The sequence below is a fragment of the Rhinolophus hipposideros genome, assembly GCF_964194185.1.
Source record: "Rhinolophus hipposideros genome assembly, chromosome: 11".
NCBI lineage: Eukaryota > Metazoa > Chordata > Mammalia > Chiroptera > Rhinolophidae > Rhinolophus > Rhinolophus hipposideros.
The window spans coordinates 16,442,109-16,458,406 of record NC_138057.1 but is presented as its reverse complement, the minus strand read 5'-3'; the positions used below and the strand labels follow the sequence as shown (position 1 = coordinate 16,458,406).

The following is a 16,298-nucleotide window of genomic DNA, read 5'->3' as shown; positions in this document are numbered from 1 at the left end:
TAAGCTGCTGGGACACCTACCCCACCAGAGAAAGATCCTTAGGGGAAGAGAACAACCACCCTGAGACTTGAACAAATAAATGCTACTACTTAAAATAAATATCTTTCTGAATTAGGTGAACATATTATTAAGTTTTTCTAATTTCTAAGCCATTCTTTTTAAAAAATGAAGGAAAGTAAAGACTCTATTAACTACTTTTTATTCCAAATGCTAAACTACCATTCCGCATGTTCAAGAAAAACATGGTTAATATTCCGGCTACACGAATTATCTCCAAGAGAATTATAAAGGTAAAACCGAAACTTTGCATGCAAAAATATCGAATATTTAGAAAATCTACCTATACAAAAGTGTACTTTTTGGTTGTCCCTAAGTGCTAGGCTAGGTCTTAGACTTGCTGTCATAAATCGCCTGGAAAGCGTTTTTTGCTTTTTTTGTGTGTGTGTGTGTGTGTTGCTTTTTTTTTTAAGAAAACTGATTCCTGTGTCTCACCTCTGAACACTGATCTCACAGGTCTGAAGTGAGTTCCAGAATGCGTATTAGTAACTCACTCTCGTTGCAATTCTGATGCAACCAAGTCTGGGAACAACTGCTTTAGGATCTCACAGTGCCTGAGGGACTTTGCTTCACTCATTGCAGAAAATGCTGAATATTTGTCATTTATTCAATACACCATCCATCCACTGCAAAAACCCTACTGGGCTAATGCTATGAGGAAGCCCCAAGAGAAAGCGCTAAATGAACTATCTTTCACGGCACTTGATTCACTGTTTCTGTATTCTGGCAACTAGGAATTTTACGAAACACACACTAAATGCTACGTGGCTTGGAAGACTTAACAGAAACTTGAACTCATGCAACACACAAACTCTTGTAAACCTATATATAACATATATATTAATTAATCTGTCGCTGTTTAAAGAAAAATATGGTGTCACAGCAAGAGTTTTGGTGTAGGTATCAGGAGACAAGAATTTGCGTCAGAACTCTATCTTTAACTGCCTGGTCTTATTAGCTAAACTGTATGACCGGTTTCGATTCTTTCACTGAGGACAGAGGGTAGTCTAAATTAAGTCTAAATTTACTCTAAATTAAAGTCTAAATTATACCTAGATGCCTTCAATCCCAAAACTTCTGTGATTTCTCATGGGTAAGAGAACATACTTCAAACAAGGGGGAACGCAGCCTGAGGTGAAACAACCCAGCAAGGCCGCCACGGAAGGAAAGACTTCAGATGGGCTCCAAAACATGGGATGGCCATCATTAAACTACAATGAGTGTGAAAGGGGATGCCAGGAAGTGGAACCTATATGAGCACATGTGCAGAGGCTGGGGATAAAATCAGCTTGCAAGTCAAGAGCCATTTTTACTACCATGGAGAACATTAATAACACCAGGTCACTCCAAAGTTAAGCCAAATGATAGGGTAAAACAGTAGGGAAATCTGAGAGAATTTTGAGTGTGATGTAACATGAATAAAGAGGTATTTTTGTAAGATTATCCTGACACCTTCTTCTAGGATGGACTGAAGGAAAGAAAATGAGACTAATTTCTAGAACAGTATCCCAGGGAATGAAAAGGCTTAAATGCAGCTTCCAAAAAGCTCTTAAAACAGTGAGCACTAGGGAAAAAACTGGCTCAAGATGTTGTATAAGAACACAAAACATGTCTAATTGAAAAATAGGAAAAAAACACAGAAAGAACAAACAGACAAAAAATGGTACTATGTAGTTTTGGAAAATGGTCTGCTTTGCCTCTCAGAGAAATCTGGGCTAAAGTGAGGATACCAGCTGTTATCTGATATTTTTGCAGGAACCGAAGGGGGGCGGGGAAAGAAGTAGCCTGCTGCTTACCCACCCCCCTATGCCTCTTTTCAGAAAATCTGAAGAAAAGTAACAGATGTCACAGTGTAAAAGCCACAAGGCATTACTGTCCTTTCTTCCATGTATTCTGCCCAAGCAGCTGAGCCCTGAAGAGAAGCCTGGGTGAGGAAGCAGCTGTCATCAAATGGTCTCCTTGGAAGCCACGGAAATTTATTCTATGGCGACCTGTTTCCCTTCCATTTCTACTTTATGGTGGACCTTATGGCAAAAGAACTGACTTACAGCAAAAGAACTGATTTACTGGAATAAAATAAGGGTGGTTATTTCTGGTATGGAGAAAAGGGTATGTCCTGGATTGAGCCATTCCAACTATCTATTCCAACTTCTTCTTAACCACAACCCGGGACTTAAAAATTAAGATAAATTAGCAGCAATCTTGGAAATCAACGTAAGTTGGGAAGCTCCATAAAAATGTGTATTAGGACAGAGAACACACAAAACAATCTAAAGGTAACTGGACACTGAATGCCTTTTTTTTAATAAGAGCACTTGGTTACTAATTAATAGTATTATTAAAAGGTTAATCTCTGTGACATGAACGAAAAGTATGCAGAGAAGTATGAACAATTTAAAAAAGCCACCCAGACTGAAAAACCAACGTCAAAACAAACTTCAGTCTTTGTGAGCTTAGACTGTATTATAATTTTTTCCTTAAATTTTGATATCATAGTAACTAGTTCATTTTCTGACTGAAGGTGCATCTTTTCATACGACATTTTCTTCATCAAGAAAGATGCAGAATTCTTGGATATCTTACATCCAAGTGTATTTGGGGGCCAACGCATACAGTTCCCTTCCGATGAGACAGAGCTGGGAGGCATTTTTCCTATGGGCCAATAACTATAAAAAATGAGATGTCAAAATTACCCAGAGCTAACGAATTACCTTAACTGACAATTCTTAGAGAAGCAACTTTGAAGCACAAAGATGACACTGCATTTCCAGATACCTGAAAAATGAGCAGAACGCTTCTAGATGAGTCTCTGAGCGAGATGAATGCCGCAGTCAGCCCTGAGGAACTTCCTCTCAACACTTCAGGCTATCGTTTGAGCTGACTTCTTAAATTAAGGGTGGAAAATAGGTTCCAACTTGAGTCAATTGATTGAGGTTGTCTGGAGCACTATTTTGAAAAATATTTGGGAGCCACATCTAACCTCAGTGAGCAAGCCTGCCATGATTGATTGGCAATGTCTGCACTGGGCAGGAGAGGGAAAATTGATGGCCTGCCGCGTGCTAAGAGTTTGCCAGAGGCAACATCCCTTTTATTTTCTAAAGGAAAAGAAATCTATACTGCAGATTGGATTAACTTCTTATCCAGAGAGAATCTACCTAAGAACTTTAAGAATTCACAAACGCAGAAAGATATCCCCAAAATTATTCACTGCTTGTCTTGAAAGAATATAATAGGAAAAAGAACCTATGTGACATGCAGGCTCTTCTAGTCACATCTCCTCAACGTAAGCTGAATCTGCTAACACAGAGTCAAACTACAGCCAAGGACCATATCCAGCCCGCCACCAGTTTTTTTTTGTTGTTGTTGTTTTTTATGACCCATGAGCTCAGAATGGTTTTTACATTTTTAAATGACTGGGATAAAATAAAAAGACTATTTTGTGACACATGAACATTACATGACATGCGAGTTTCTGTGTCCATCAAGTTTTATAGGATCACAGCCACATCTATTAGTTCATGTAGTGGCTGGCTCTGGCTGCTTTCAAGCTACAAGGGCAGAGATGAGAAGGTGCAAGAGAGACTGTATGGCTCGCAAAACCTAACGTATTTACTACCTGACCCTTTACCAGAGAAAGGCTGCCAATGCCCGTGCTACCAGAACTGGTCTAAGATTTCCTCAAGTTATACGGTGAGTAATTCACCAAAACAGAAGGAGATTTAATTCAGTAGGCTTCATAAAGTATTTATCTAAGAAAAGCTGCTGCTGTCCCTTTGCTAATACAGCAGTGATTACGTAAAGTACTCCTGAATAAAGCTTCCCCCATCGTGCAACAAAACAAACAATTACGCTCTGCCTCCCAGAGAAGTGTCTATGTGAGCACAAAATAAATGAAGGAAAGAACTACATGGAGACCTTTTTTAAAAATCTCTGTTCTGCAAGTAGATATAAAAAAAAAAATGTAAACATACTTTTATTGTTTTGGTTTGAAGTCTCAATCCATTCAGGGTGTTGATTGCTTTCTCTGCATCCTTAGGGTCAATGTAGTTCACAAAGCCATATCCCAAGCTCTGCCCTAATGAAAGGGAAGGGGAAAAAGGCACACATTAGTTCTACACCACTGATGACAGAGATCCATGTTCATTCTGGCATATGGTCTTGTCATTACCACCCGCATATTCTCTCAACAGTAAAAAAGTCTGCATTAATTCCTCTGGAAATATACATGTGGTCTTTTTCATCTCCTGCCTACACTGGCAAGTTGAAACATCAGTTAGAACTCAGCAAGTGGTGTCATTTAAAAACACACACACCCCAAAAGAGCTCCAACACACAGGTCCTGCCTGAGCCAGCGCCCCCCAGCAGCAAGGCAACATTTCAGCTTCGGAAACCATGGGCCCAAATCTCTGCCGAGCTGCTGAGTGGGCTCCACGGACAGGACTCGTCCAACTGCAGTTTCCTCACCCATAAAATGGGAAGGCGGTATACATCGACCAAGAATCTGTCAGTGCTCCCACACACTGCACCCTGACCAACTTACAGCCTGTACCAAGGACAATTACTTCAGAGTCTAAAATGGTGAAGAATCACGTGTGTGTGTACAAAAGTGTTGTGTGTATGTGTGTGTACACACATTTATTTTAGAGAATTTCTTCAAAATAAATTTAATCCAATTTTCTAAAAGGGGTTTGATGACCTAAATGAGAAATACAGGGAAATATGAACACAAAGATTTACACAACGAGAGCATGTGAGAAAGGAAGAAAAAAAGCATAAACAAAAGTAATGAAACAGGAAAATTTTGAAGAGTTGCTTCAAAATTAAGTCTTTGGTTGTTGCTTTTCCTATCATATGAGCCCTCTTACCCCTGGCTCAGTGATGTCCCAACTTTCAAAAAGTAGGAAGCACCAAGGGGTTGGAATCAGTGAAATGCACACACAAGTAAAGCCAATCCTAAAGGTCTGAATTTTTCAATTAAGGGGAAAGTTTCTCAGTTTGAAAGGGTGAGAAACACTATCGAGCAGGTGACAAAAACGGACATAAAAAAGTCTACTGGAAGTCTCCTGAAAGTAAACCAAACTAATTGAGGGTTTCTAGAAGATGCCCAGTAAAGGTCCAAATGCTTTTTATTAAATACCGTTTTTGTATCAATTTTATAGTGAAGTGAGAGTTTTTAGTTTTTTTTCTTTGAAGGGGCACCTTTCGTCAAAGTGGTTATGAAAACAGGTATTTAGGACAGTCACTCTGATTACTCTAATGTGGTTCCTTGCAACTATATAAATTTAAAAAAATAAAGAGAGGGAGAGGGAGAAGGGAGGGGGGGAGAGAGAGAGAGAGAGACAGAGAGAGAGAGAACTAAATACAGTACCTAATAATCATGAAAACTTGTGATTGTATTTGGGAGACCAATATCATTATTTTGGATAATCATTACTAACTAATGACTTCTTATCAAATTGTATTTTTTCCTTTTTTTTAGAAAAAGGGAAATGAAGGAGAGCTAAAACTCAAGTTCATTATTTTTTCCCTTACACTAGTCACAGAGTTTGTTTTAATCATGGTTTTAGTTTTTTTTTAAGTTGCAAGTAAACCATTGTATTTTTAGTCATTCAGCTTTTTACTAATTTGACAAACATTTATCACATATATATTAAATGCATAGTACCCTCTTATGAAATGTGTTGCAGTTCGATTGTTACTGAGCAGGGTTACAATTGGCTGAACATAAAAATACCTGCTCAAGGAAAGTTTCTGATGAAAAGAATATGGGTTTTGGAGAAAGACACACAGAAGTTCCAAACCTGGCTGTGCCATTTACCAGCTGTGTGACTTTGAAGAAGCTACTTAACCTCTGAGTCATTAACTTCCGTATTTCTGAAATGAGGATAATAATTCCTACCCAGTAAGGTTGCTGCAACAGTGATGAGAACATTGACTATTGATGGAAGTAGATCATTCTGGTCAAAAGATAAAATGAGGAAAAATAATGCATATCTACTATCTGTTGAGTATAAGTATATTCATTTAAAATTAAATCAGGAAGAAGCTACAAATATAAAGGGGAAAAGGAAAGGGAAGCCGAACATTGTGTAGTTCTGTCACACTGCTGTTCTATGACAAAATAAATCAAATTATCAACTGGACCAGGATTAGGAGTCCATTTCTCCTATCTGCCTACTGGCACTATCCTCACACCTGCATCTCAGCAGCTTCTAATCACAGTACTTTCTCAACCTTGACTGCACACTGAAATCACCGACAAAGCTTGGAAAAAAACACAAGACAAACAAATAAAAAAGCAGATGCCTAAAGCCCATTCCCAAAGATTTTTTTCTTTTATTGGTCTGTTACAAAGGGTTTTTTGTTTTATTTTGTTTTGTTTTAATCCAGGTGACTCTACTATACAGCCAACATTGAGAATCTCGGTTGTAATTGTGAGCAATCCTCCAGGGCTACACCTGAGGCTCTGGGAACCCGGAGAAGGGTCGAATGCTGATGGTCTGCGCATGTGAAGTGACTGTGAGGGAAGACGGCCTTTTCCGGATGCATGTTTAAGATGCAAGTGGACACATGTCTTCAAAAATCCTCAAGCCATCCATCACTTCAGAGAAACAGTGTACTGGCTAGTTGCGGTCACTCTGGAGCACAGCAGTGCCTGCTTCTCCTGGGGAATGAGAAGCCTGTCCTGCCCGTCCCTGCTTAGCAGTACCATGCAGGCCTCTGAGTCTTACTCCCCACACACGGTGGGTCCCCCAAAGCTTGCCAAATGAATAAATGAGAAGCACAACACACTATGTACTTAATCGAAGGTATTATGAACATCACTATCCGATACGGCCCATCCATTTAATGGATCTTTGACCTGACCCCCTCAAGCAATCACGGCCAGCTGTAGTAATGAGTCAGCTGCATTTCTGCTACTATTATCCTAAGCAAAATCATACGAAACGGTGTATCTTCTGCTCAAAGGCTGCATTCTTAATGTCACAGATTCCTCGAAATGTTGGCACTAGAACACAAAGGAGCTAGGAACCTCACAGATTTTCATTTCAAAGTGAGTTAGTCAGGTCAGCAAATATTTATTGGATGCTTAAAATAAATAAAAATATCACAGATGATCCCAAGATAGGCAAGACTCTCCCCTTTCGCACCTTTCCGCGGTATGTCTGAGTTGAAATTTAGCCTCCCGTTAACCGTGTGAGATACTCGTCCTCTTCTCCTGCACGGTAGGAATGATACATACCCAAAGGCGGGCAAGGGCAATCTGCTTTTTCAAACAAAAAAAGTGGGTAGGAAGTAGGAAGTGGTCAGGTCCACGACTGAAATGCCATGTTCTTCTCCACTCAGCTCAAACTAGTTTCTATCTGAACCCAGAACAGTTTCAACCTGCCCAAAGTATACTGCAAGCAGGCATTTTCCAACATGGTTGTCTTAAGACAGTTGCCCCGTCTCCAATTCCTGTACTTCTTGTACAAATATCAGTTTCACTATATATGTTTCTGTGCTGTTATTCATTCCATGACAAAGTAAACTGCATCTTACCTAGTGCCTATTTCAGGTTATTTAAGTGAGTGCAGATTTTAAAAAAATAAAACAGTTGCAAGTCAAACATCAATGAAAAATGTGTAGCCTGGATCTACTTTTTCCCCCACTCTTGTATCCATCAGCTAGAAACAGTCATAAATCATCAGGGAAGGCTTGGAAACCAAGCTTCATTTATCCGTATCATCCAAATCTAGTTTTCAAATCATTCTGAATTTGGAATGTGCATACTGTGCAATTCCAAAACCAAGAATCACTTCTTTAAAAAATTATAAAGTTGTACATTTAAATTTCAAGGACAAACATTATGGAAATCAACGTGATTAAAAGGAAATTCTGAACAAAATGACAAAGTTAAGGATCTCACAAAACAAACAAACAAACAGCCTTCAAGACAAACATATCCTGTCTTTAAATGCCAAAAAATTCCTTCTGGTAACTGAACTTCAAGAATAAAGCCAACACTACTTGTCCCCGTAAACTACCTATAGTCACATGCCATTAGAGATTTTGGAACCATTAACCCAAGCCTCGGTCCTAACAGCTATGGTGGGGATTCCTAACTTCATGGAGCTTGCTGAGCTCTGACCAGTCAGACAGCCTGAGACCTTCCCGCAGGTACGGAAAATTCCAGGTCGGCAACTGCGTGCTCTTCAGCAAGTGCATTTTGTATACCACGTGTGAATGCCTTTTCTCTTGCATCCCATTTTTTTACTCTAACACTTTTGCCACAGAAAAGGATCCCGTCTTCAACAGAGATTAAAAAAAAAGAATCACTTATAAACTGCTCTTGGCATAAAGAAAGCAGCTATAAACAGGCTGCTTAGAACCACAGTTAAGTGATCTAACGCACAGAGCTGAAATACTCCACGGGCTTCTGAAGGGGACCGAGGCCCAGGGAGAGCCGCATGGGGGTCAGAGCAGGAGGAGCAAAACAGGAAGAGAATCGGGTAGTGACCAAGTGCTGGTGGGAAACACAGTAAACTCCAATTTATCCCAAACTGCGTAATTCAAAGCAGCAGCCATTCCCTTGCCACCTACACTGCTTTTAATAGCACATTTTAATTACAATTTTAATTGCATATTTTAATTAAAAATACACAATCTTCTGGACCCATTTAATTGAAAGGTCACTTTATTTAGCCTTTTCTATTTCAAATTACTACCAGAATATCAAATTACCCCCTCAGGTTTAAAGGTAAAGGCAATATACCGCCATAATTCTTGATTATAAACCTGGTACACTAATTTAATTTTATCCAACCAATATTAAGTGAAACCCCTCTCAACATGGAATTGTGGAAAATAAAATTCCATATTCAAAAAAAAAAATCATACTACACATTTCTCACCAACATTTAGCATTTATTCAACAAATATAGAAAGTCTACTTTTTGCTAGTTCCTGAGGACATAGCAAAGAGACAAAACGTTCCTCTTCATAAAGCATGTGTCCTGGCAGAAGGGACAAAAGAACAAACTCTCTACATAAGAGCTAAGGGCGGGGGGAGCAGAGATGAGAGTGGGGCAGGGGTCATGGCTGCTGTTTCAGTACAGTGGTCAGAGAGAGTCTCGTCCTGAAGGCAAGGTGTGACCCATGATTCGAAGGAAGTAGCTCACAGGTTAACAGGGAATTTGTGCAGGTAGACTTATTTCAGTGCAAGTTCTACCATACAGGTATCACCTCCTGCCGGGTGTACCAGCTAAATCTGCCTCCCCCTTCTCCCCCCTCAGCCCGCTGCAGTAACAGGTTCTCATGTAGTATTCCTGGATGATTCCTACAATATTCTAACCCATCACCTCGCCCTGAGACTCCTGTTAACTCCAAAACCAGTCACCCGCGACCACCATGTTGTCCGGCTCAGCTTTCTAAAAGACAAACTGCGCTCCGGTTTCCAAGGTCGTCATCGTCTTCCTGCTTCTGCCCACTCCGCCAACACACACACCCTAAAACGGACCTTCATTGCTCTGTGCCTGGAACACATACGTCAAGCAGGGCCAAACAGACCACGTCCTGCCCCCGTCCCACTCCTAACGCACGCGGACCCATGCTCCTTCTAGTCCTTCTACAGCCCGTACGGTACACTTTTATCAAACACATACGTGTACATATGGGTAATGTGTCAGTGTGGATGCCCCCCCCCACCTCAGACTGCTGGCAAAGGGCAAGCTGAGCACAGTTCCCAACAGAAGACCCCACCACAGATTATTAACTACATGTCCACTGAATGAATGAGTGAGTGAACGAGAGCGCTAATGAACAGCCATCTGCCTTCCAGAGCTTATGGTTTAGAAGAGACGCCCTTATAAACATGCTCTCCGTGGCCCTACGCTGTACCAGATGGATTCCAGAACAAAGGAAGACAAGATGCTCAAATGGTACAGTATTCTGTCTTCAAAAGGGAGTGACGTATTTTTTTAAATAGTTCATGTAAATTTTTTCATAGGAAAATTTTCTACAAATACCATTTAAATGAAATCTCAATTTTAAAAAATAATGTCATCTAGAGTAATTTGATAGATTTACATAAATCTGTTTCACAAATCCGTAAGTATGAATTATGGGATGTCAGCATATAATTTTGTTGAAAGTGCTTTCTCTCTAATATAATTAAGTCTGCCGAGACTATTCAGGTACAAGTCAAATAAAATGCAGAGTGAATTCTGTAAAAACCTGGTAGCTGAATCGACAATAAAAGGTGACTATGCTGATTGATGTGTATCTATTATTTCATTTAGAGCAGTATTAATGTTTTATGAAATAAAAACAGGACAAAAGCAGCATGGATCTTTTTAAAATCCCACAGCAGAACAGGTCACTACAGTCCTCGCTGACAAGCAAGAGTATTTACAACCTGAGGTTTAATAAAGTAACATTTGGGGGGAAAGCAAACTGAATAGATTCACTATCTCCAAACACAGCCCCTATAAAAAACTGCATCCCTTATCAACAACAACAACAAAATAAAATAAAAAAACAATTTGATTTACAAAAGGATGTCTTCATTCCAAGTGGGGTGGGGGTGAAGGACAATATTTTTTGTAAAGACAAACCCACCCCTTTCCCTCACTTGAACACCCTTCCTCTCTCCTCCCCCAAACATACAACAGAGCTGCAAATGTGCTGTATTTCTTCAGATGGACTCCCTGTTCCTGGGCACTCATTACGTGGGTCTGTTCAGGCAGGCTGTGCACTGCAACCCTGGCGCCAAAGCAACATGCACCAGACTTTCCAAAGGAGCTTTCTTAATATCTCACATGTGATATGCGACAAAACCATGCGGGTACCACACATCAGGGGAAAGGTTTGACAGAATCTTAGGAAAGGAGTGCCATCTCCTTCAGTTGCACTTCTCTCCATATTTAAGTGACGCCGCCTGGGCCTCCTCACACGCAGCATGCCAGATGCAGCAGGTCCTTCCCTGGAAACGTTCCGCTAACTCAGGTCAAAAGAAACAGGTCCTCTTCACCACCCTCTAACGAGGGAGATCAAATTGTGAGGCGCAAGACTGATGAGATCCTATGACGACGGACCAAGCCAGCTTCCCTGAAAGCTCGGAGCATTTTCACCAGCGTCCCAACGGACAGTACCAGGGATTACCACAAGGACGGAGAATTCGGCCTAGAGGCTCGCATCACACAGAAAACAGATGGCTCGCTCAGAGACTCCTCTTCCACCCAAATACTAATGAAACTGGCCCGAGACTAAAACGACCCGATATTTAAAAGTGGTTTTCAGAACTTCACAGATACATTAAGATATAAGACAGAACAGTTTAAGTTGTAATTTCTCTGCTGAATTCCAAGTTGTAAATAGTGACCGTTTGGGGAATATTACCTAAGCGGCCTAATTCTGGAGACAGCACTTAATGTCCTCAGCACGAGGGTATTTTCTTTTCAAGTTACCATTAATGGCCATGTCTGTCCTCGGATGACGTAACTGGGAGAGGTCTGTTTTCCTATAGTTCCAGTGATTATGAATCTGCTGGCAACGCAGCGTGACCTTGCTTAAGTTGGTGAAACTGGGTTCTTAATACATCACAATTTCAGACAACATTAAGAACTCCCACACAATTCAGTCTTAGGCTATCGAGAACAGCCACAGCACATTAAATCCTCTAAATTCCCAAGTACTGTCCATGGGTACTAAGATGTCTGGCATCCAAGACGAGGAAGGTTAGGAATAATGCTTTTTATCTACAGTGGGAAAACAAACCAATTCATCTAGTATGCACATCTTAGCATAAGACTTGAACTTAGCCGGTTCTCTAGCTTGAGAGAAAGGGAGTCACTGTAGCATCTTAACACCACTGTGAAGACAAAAGCCAGTTCTCATCAGTGATGTAGGTTGGTGCTATAGAAGAAAAATCAGCGATTCTACGTTCAAACACTGGAGCTGCCCCCACGATGAGAGCAAAAGCCAAAACCTGTCAGCTGACCAGAAAGTCAGACTCTCTAGTTCAATAAAAATTTAGGACATTAACAACTGCGAGCTAAGGCAAAATCTACTTTCAGTTAAAGATCTGGGTCTGCTGCAATATTCTCATTTCTTTGTTAATTATAATTAACTCTATACAGAGTCCCCTCCAACACACACACAAAGGGGCTTGCATCACTCGCTTTCTCTTGTGCTTACTTAGTAGACAGTGGAGTCGTTGAAGTCAATTATCATTTGAGATGAGGGCAAAGGAACTATATCCCACAAAAATATTAATGTGGTCAAGAGGGAAAACAGTTAACAACTGCAGTAGTACAAAGGGGGGTCTGCTATTGCACTACCAGCTGGTGTCAATCAAGACACACACACACACACACACACACACACACGGAAACCAGTAAGCGATCCATCAAAATGCAGCATGTCTTCTTAGTGTGTCTCTCTCTCATTGGAAGAGATCCTTTTTTACAGATATTACAAGAAAAAAAGTTTTAAGGCCCTAAGCACTATAATTAGCTGAGTGCCCTTTCTGAGACCATGTCAAAGAGTCTTGCAAAGCACTCTGGAGCGCTCCCCGTTTTGTCCAGAGAATGGGAAACATTAGTCATACTACACAAATCCCACCAGATCCACGATTAGAAAGTTATTGTTAGAGATGACAAATTTTCTTCTTGAAGACATGAATTTTTCTTAAAGAAAAAAGATAATTCACTCACCCAAAAGTTAAACGTTCACCAGCCCAAACCTTCCGATATGAAAAGCTTTCCTAAGTCTATAAGAAAAGTCTGTTTCCACTGCCATCCAAATGCTTAGAGCTTTCTGGAAGCACACAGTACCACAACCTATTATAAACTGCTATCAAGCAACTTATGAGCTTTATATTACATATATTCATCCTACTTAATTCTCAAAACAAAGCTATGTGTAGATACCTCTGTACCCATTTTACAGACATGAATATGGAGGTCAAGAGGTACTAATTAGGAGCCGGCCCGGTGGCTCAGGCGGTTAGAGCTCCATGCTCCTAACTCCGAAGGCTCCGGTTCAATTCCCACATGGACCAGTGGGTTCTCAACCACAAAGCTGCCGGCTCGATTCGAGTCCTGCAAGGGATGGTGGGCAGAGCCCCCCGCAACTAAGACTGAACACGGCACCTTGAGCTGAGATGCCTCCCAGATGGCTCAGCTGGTTGGAGCAAGTCCTCTCAACCACAAGGTTGCTGGTTCGATTCCTGCAAGGGATGGTGGGCTGCGCCCCCTGCAACTAGAAACGGCAATTGGACGTGGAGCTGAGCTGCGCCCTCCACAACTAAGACTGAAAGGACAACAACTTGACTTGGAAAAAAGTCCTGGAAATATACACTGTTCCCCAATAAAGTCCTCTTCCCCAATAAAATCTTTTGAAAAATAAAAGAGGTGCTGATTAATCTTCTCAAAGGCACAGAGTTAGCTGGTAAGTGGTAGGTAGGTTTTGAAACCAAGATTGACCTTTCCAAACTGAGCTTTTGGCCAAGTTTGTGAGTTATTTTGAGGGACGAGTCCTGTGCATCTCAAATTCACAACTTTCCAACCAGGATATTCATCATCTCCAAATACACCTGCATTTATTCCCCTGATTATTTGTAATCTATTGACTGGAACTTCACCATTCTTTCTCGATCCATCAAGGTGCTGCAGGAAAGAGGACCGGCATCCTGCAGGTGCACCTATCTCTTAAACCCGCAAAACAAATATAACAATACAAAGCAGACAGATTAGAGATACCCACATTATAAAAAGATTCATTTAAAACAGGACTTGATTTACATACTCCTTTTTCCAGAAACTCAGAAAGCAATTCTTATAGCTAAAGTCAACCGTGTTTGCTACTGCCAAAATCTTCTCCCACACAAGACACTTCTCTCGTCAGCAGACTGCATTAAAATGCTTTCAGAGGCATAGTACGGCTTCCCGGCTGTAGAAAAGCAGGTGGGGTCAATACCACCTCTCTGCTCTCTACGATCGCAGCTCAGCAATGTAAAGCATGACAGTAAATTAAGGGAGATGCTGGCATTTAATGAACATGGACGATGAATCACTGGGGTTTCACGCTTACCTAGGGCAAACTTGGAAAAGAGAAGGTTTTCATTGGTTGAAACAGAGGAGATGAAATTTAGGAGTTTCCTGACAGATAAATTAAGGAAATAGGCATATGGAGAAGAGCTCATCTGTGGAGAAGAACAGAGACAGGGAGACGAATGACATACGGAAGTGGTCTGTACAGAGGTAAGGAAGCAGGCTTTCTGCTCCGAGAACAGGGGCGCCCCATGGGAAGGCTAGTAGTGGCCAGACTGCAGGGTGCCCCAAGCAGGGAGGGGCTCTGAGGAGAGACACAGGAGAAGCCTAGGAAGATAACTTGTGTAGCCTGGAACAATCAGAGGAGAAGCAATCTAGAATCAAAGAGACCACTGAGGAAGCAATGGAGCCAGCCGGGAAGGGGACCTGACTTCAATCCCTTTCAGGCCCCAGAGAGTTCTAAAAAACACAAATTAGAGGACAAAAACCCACAATCTGTCACAAGTCTCTACAAACTGCCTCAATCCCAAATAGCTATCCCCTCACCTGGGCAAACCCCAGCCCAAATCTTGTATTGCAAGGCACACAAAACCTTTTGCTCATGCTGTTCTCAGCCTCTGCCACATACCCTTAGTTTAGAATAAGCATGATTGGCTCATTCCAAATCCCCTTCCCCCAAAACTGAACATTTGGACCAAGTACTTTTTTCCTTCCGGAGTAAGGGCTGGGGTTGGCATCTAAGGCAATACCCCATGCACTGCCTTGGCACGGTAACTTCTTGCCTTTGTAAGAGAAATAAGAGAGCAAGAAACCTTTTGAATCTTAAATTAATACCCAGAGATTAATAGAGCACCAACCTAATAGCCTGGCAATATTCATTCACTGTGTAGCTAACAGGCATGGATAACCCCAGCCACCAAACATCAAAACCCAGGAGAAATGCCCTAGGAAAGGTCTATGATTTTTTAAGCCCTTTTTTACATAGCTACAAAAGCATGTGTACTGAGTCTTCCTTCACCTGGATGAGAGGATACTAACAGTGGACAGAAAGTGTCAGTAACCACCATAAGTGGGCACAAAGAGTTAACAAACCTTCTTCTGACACTGTGTGCAGCAATCACAAAGTTATGCATGACTTCCGAATGTACCCACATACCTAAGTCCTTCACATGGAACGTGATGACAGCAAGTCAAAAAAGACGAAGACTGAGTTAGTCAAGAGGAGGGCAGCAGAAAGCATCACATCAGAAAAAAGAGCTTCAACTCAAGCAAAAACACACGGATGCTTTTACCTTCTCATCTGTGTCAGTGATAAAGCATCCTCTCTATACGTTACAAGGCTTCCACCTGGGACAACTCTCCACTTTAGTTCTTTTTATTTCAAAAAGGAATCTTTATTAAATTAGTGGTATTTTTAGCAAAGACACAGGAAGTAAAATTCCACAGGACATCCACTGTCCCCAGTCGACACAAAGAGTGAGGCATAAATAACCCGACTGTCCTTCTCTCTACAGGACATGGTATTTGCATCATATTTAATAAAGAAAGGCAGCTACATTTCCAAGAGGCTACAAGGAACATGTTTTATCTTCCTACCCCCTCCATTTAAAATAAGCACACAAGACCACTGATTTTTATACTTAGGAGAAACCCCCAAACAGACCAATTGTGTTTGGGCAAGTTAGGATATAAATGCTGACTATAAAGGAAACCTATTTAAATATTGCAAACACAGCTTCCAGGGGCTCAGCAAAGCCCTCTCTGAAGCAGCAGAGGGGAAAGAACCTTAATGGAACACAATCTGTAGAGGAAGCCGAGCTGTGTATGGTAAAAGTTTAAGGCTAAGGGTCAGATGGAAACCATGGCTACAAATTAAGTCAAAGAGGTACCTCGACAGAAATAAATATCCATTTCATTTTTGTAAAGGGACAAGCTACGTTACAGCAAACTACCCCGAGACTACAGGGCAATGTGCCCACCAATGAACAGATGGCTTCTAAAGAGCAAAATAAAAGTGGTCTAGCTCCTATGATTGCCACGTTCGTATTACACAGGAGCACTTCTTCCAAAATCACCTAGTTTAGAAGTTGGAAAGATTAGCTACTGTAATCCTCCAATTTAAAATTCACATAAACACTCTGATTAAGAAGCAAGTGCTTGTCAGATTTTGCCTAGACAATGACTCATTAGCATACAAAAGTGGTGTGG

General features: G+C 41.1%; 1 protein-coding gene across 23 annotated transcripts in view; it reads right to left on the bottom strand.

Moving 5' to 3' along the window:
* The window catches only part of ELAVL2 (ELAV like RNA binding protein 2), a 132,339-nt gene that overhangs the window by 35,545 nt on the left and 80,496 nt on the right, over positions 1-16,298 (bottom strand). For all 23 annotated transcript variants that reach the window (XM_081066365.1, XM_081066358.1, XM_081066377.1 and 20 more), the window contains one exon: positions 4,029-4,132. In XM_081066365.1, coding sequence (XP_080922491.1) covers positions 4,029-4,132 — 104 coding nt within the window. The remainder of the gene's footprint in view (positions 1-4,028; positions 4,133-16,298) is intronic.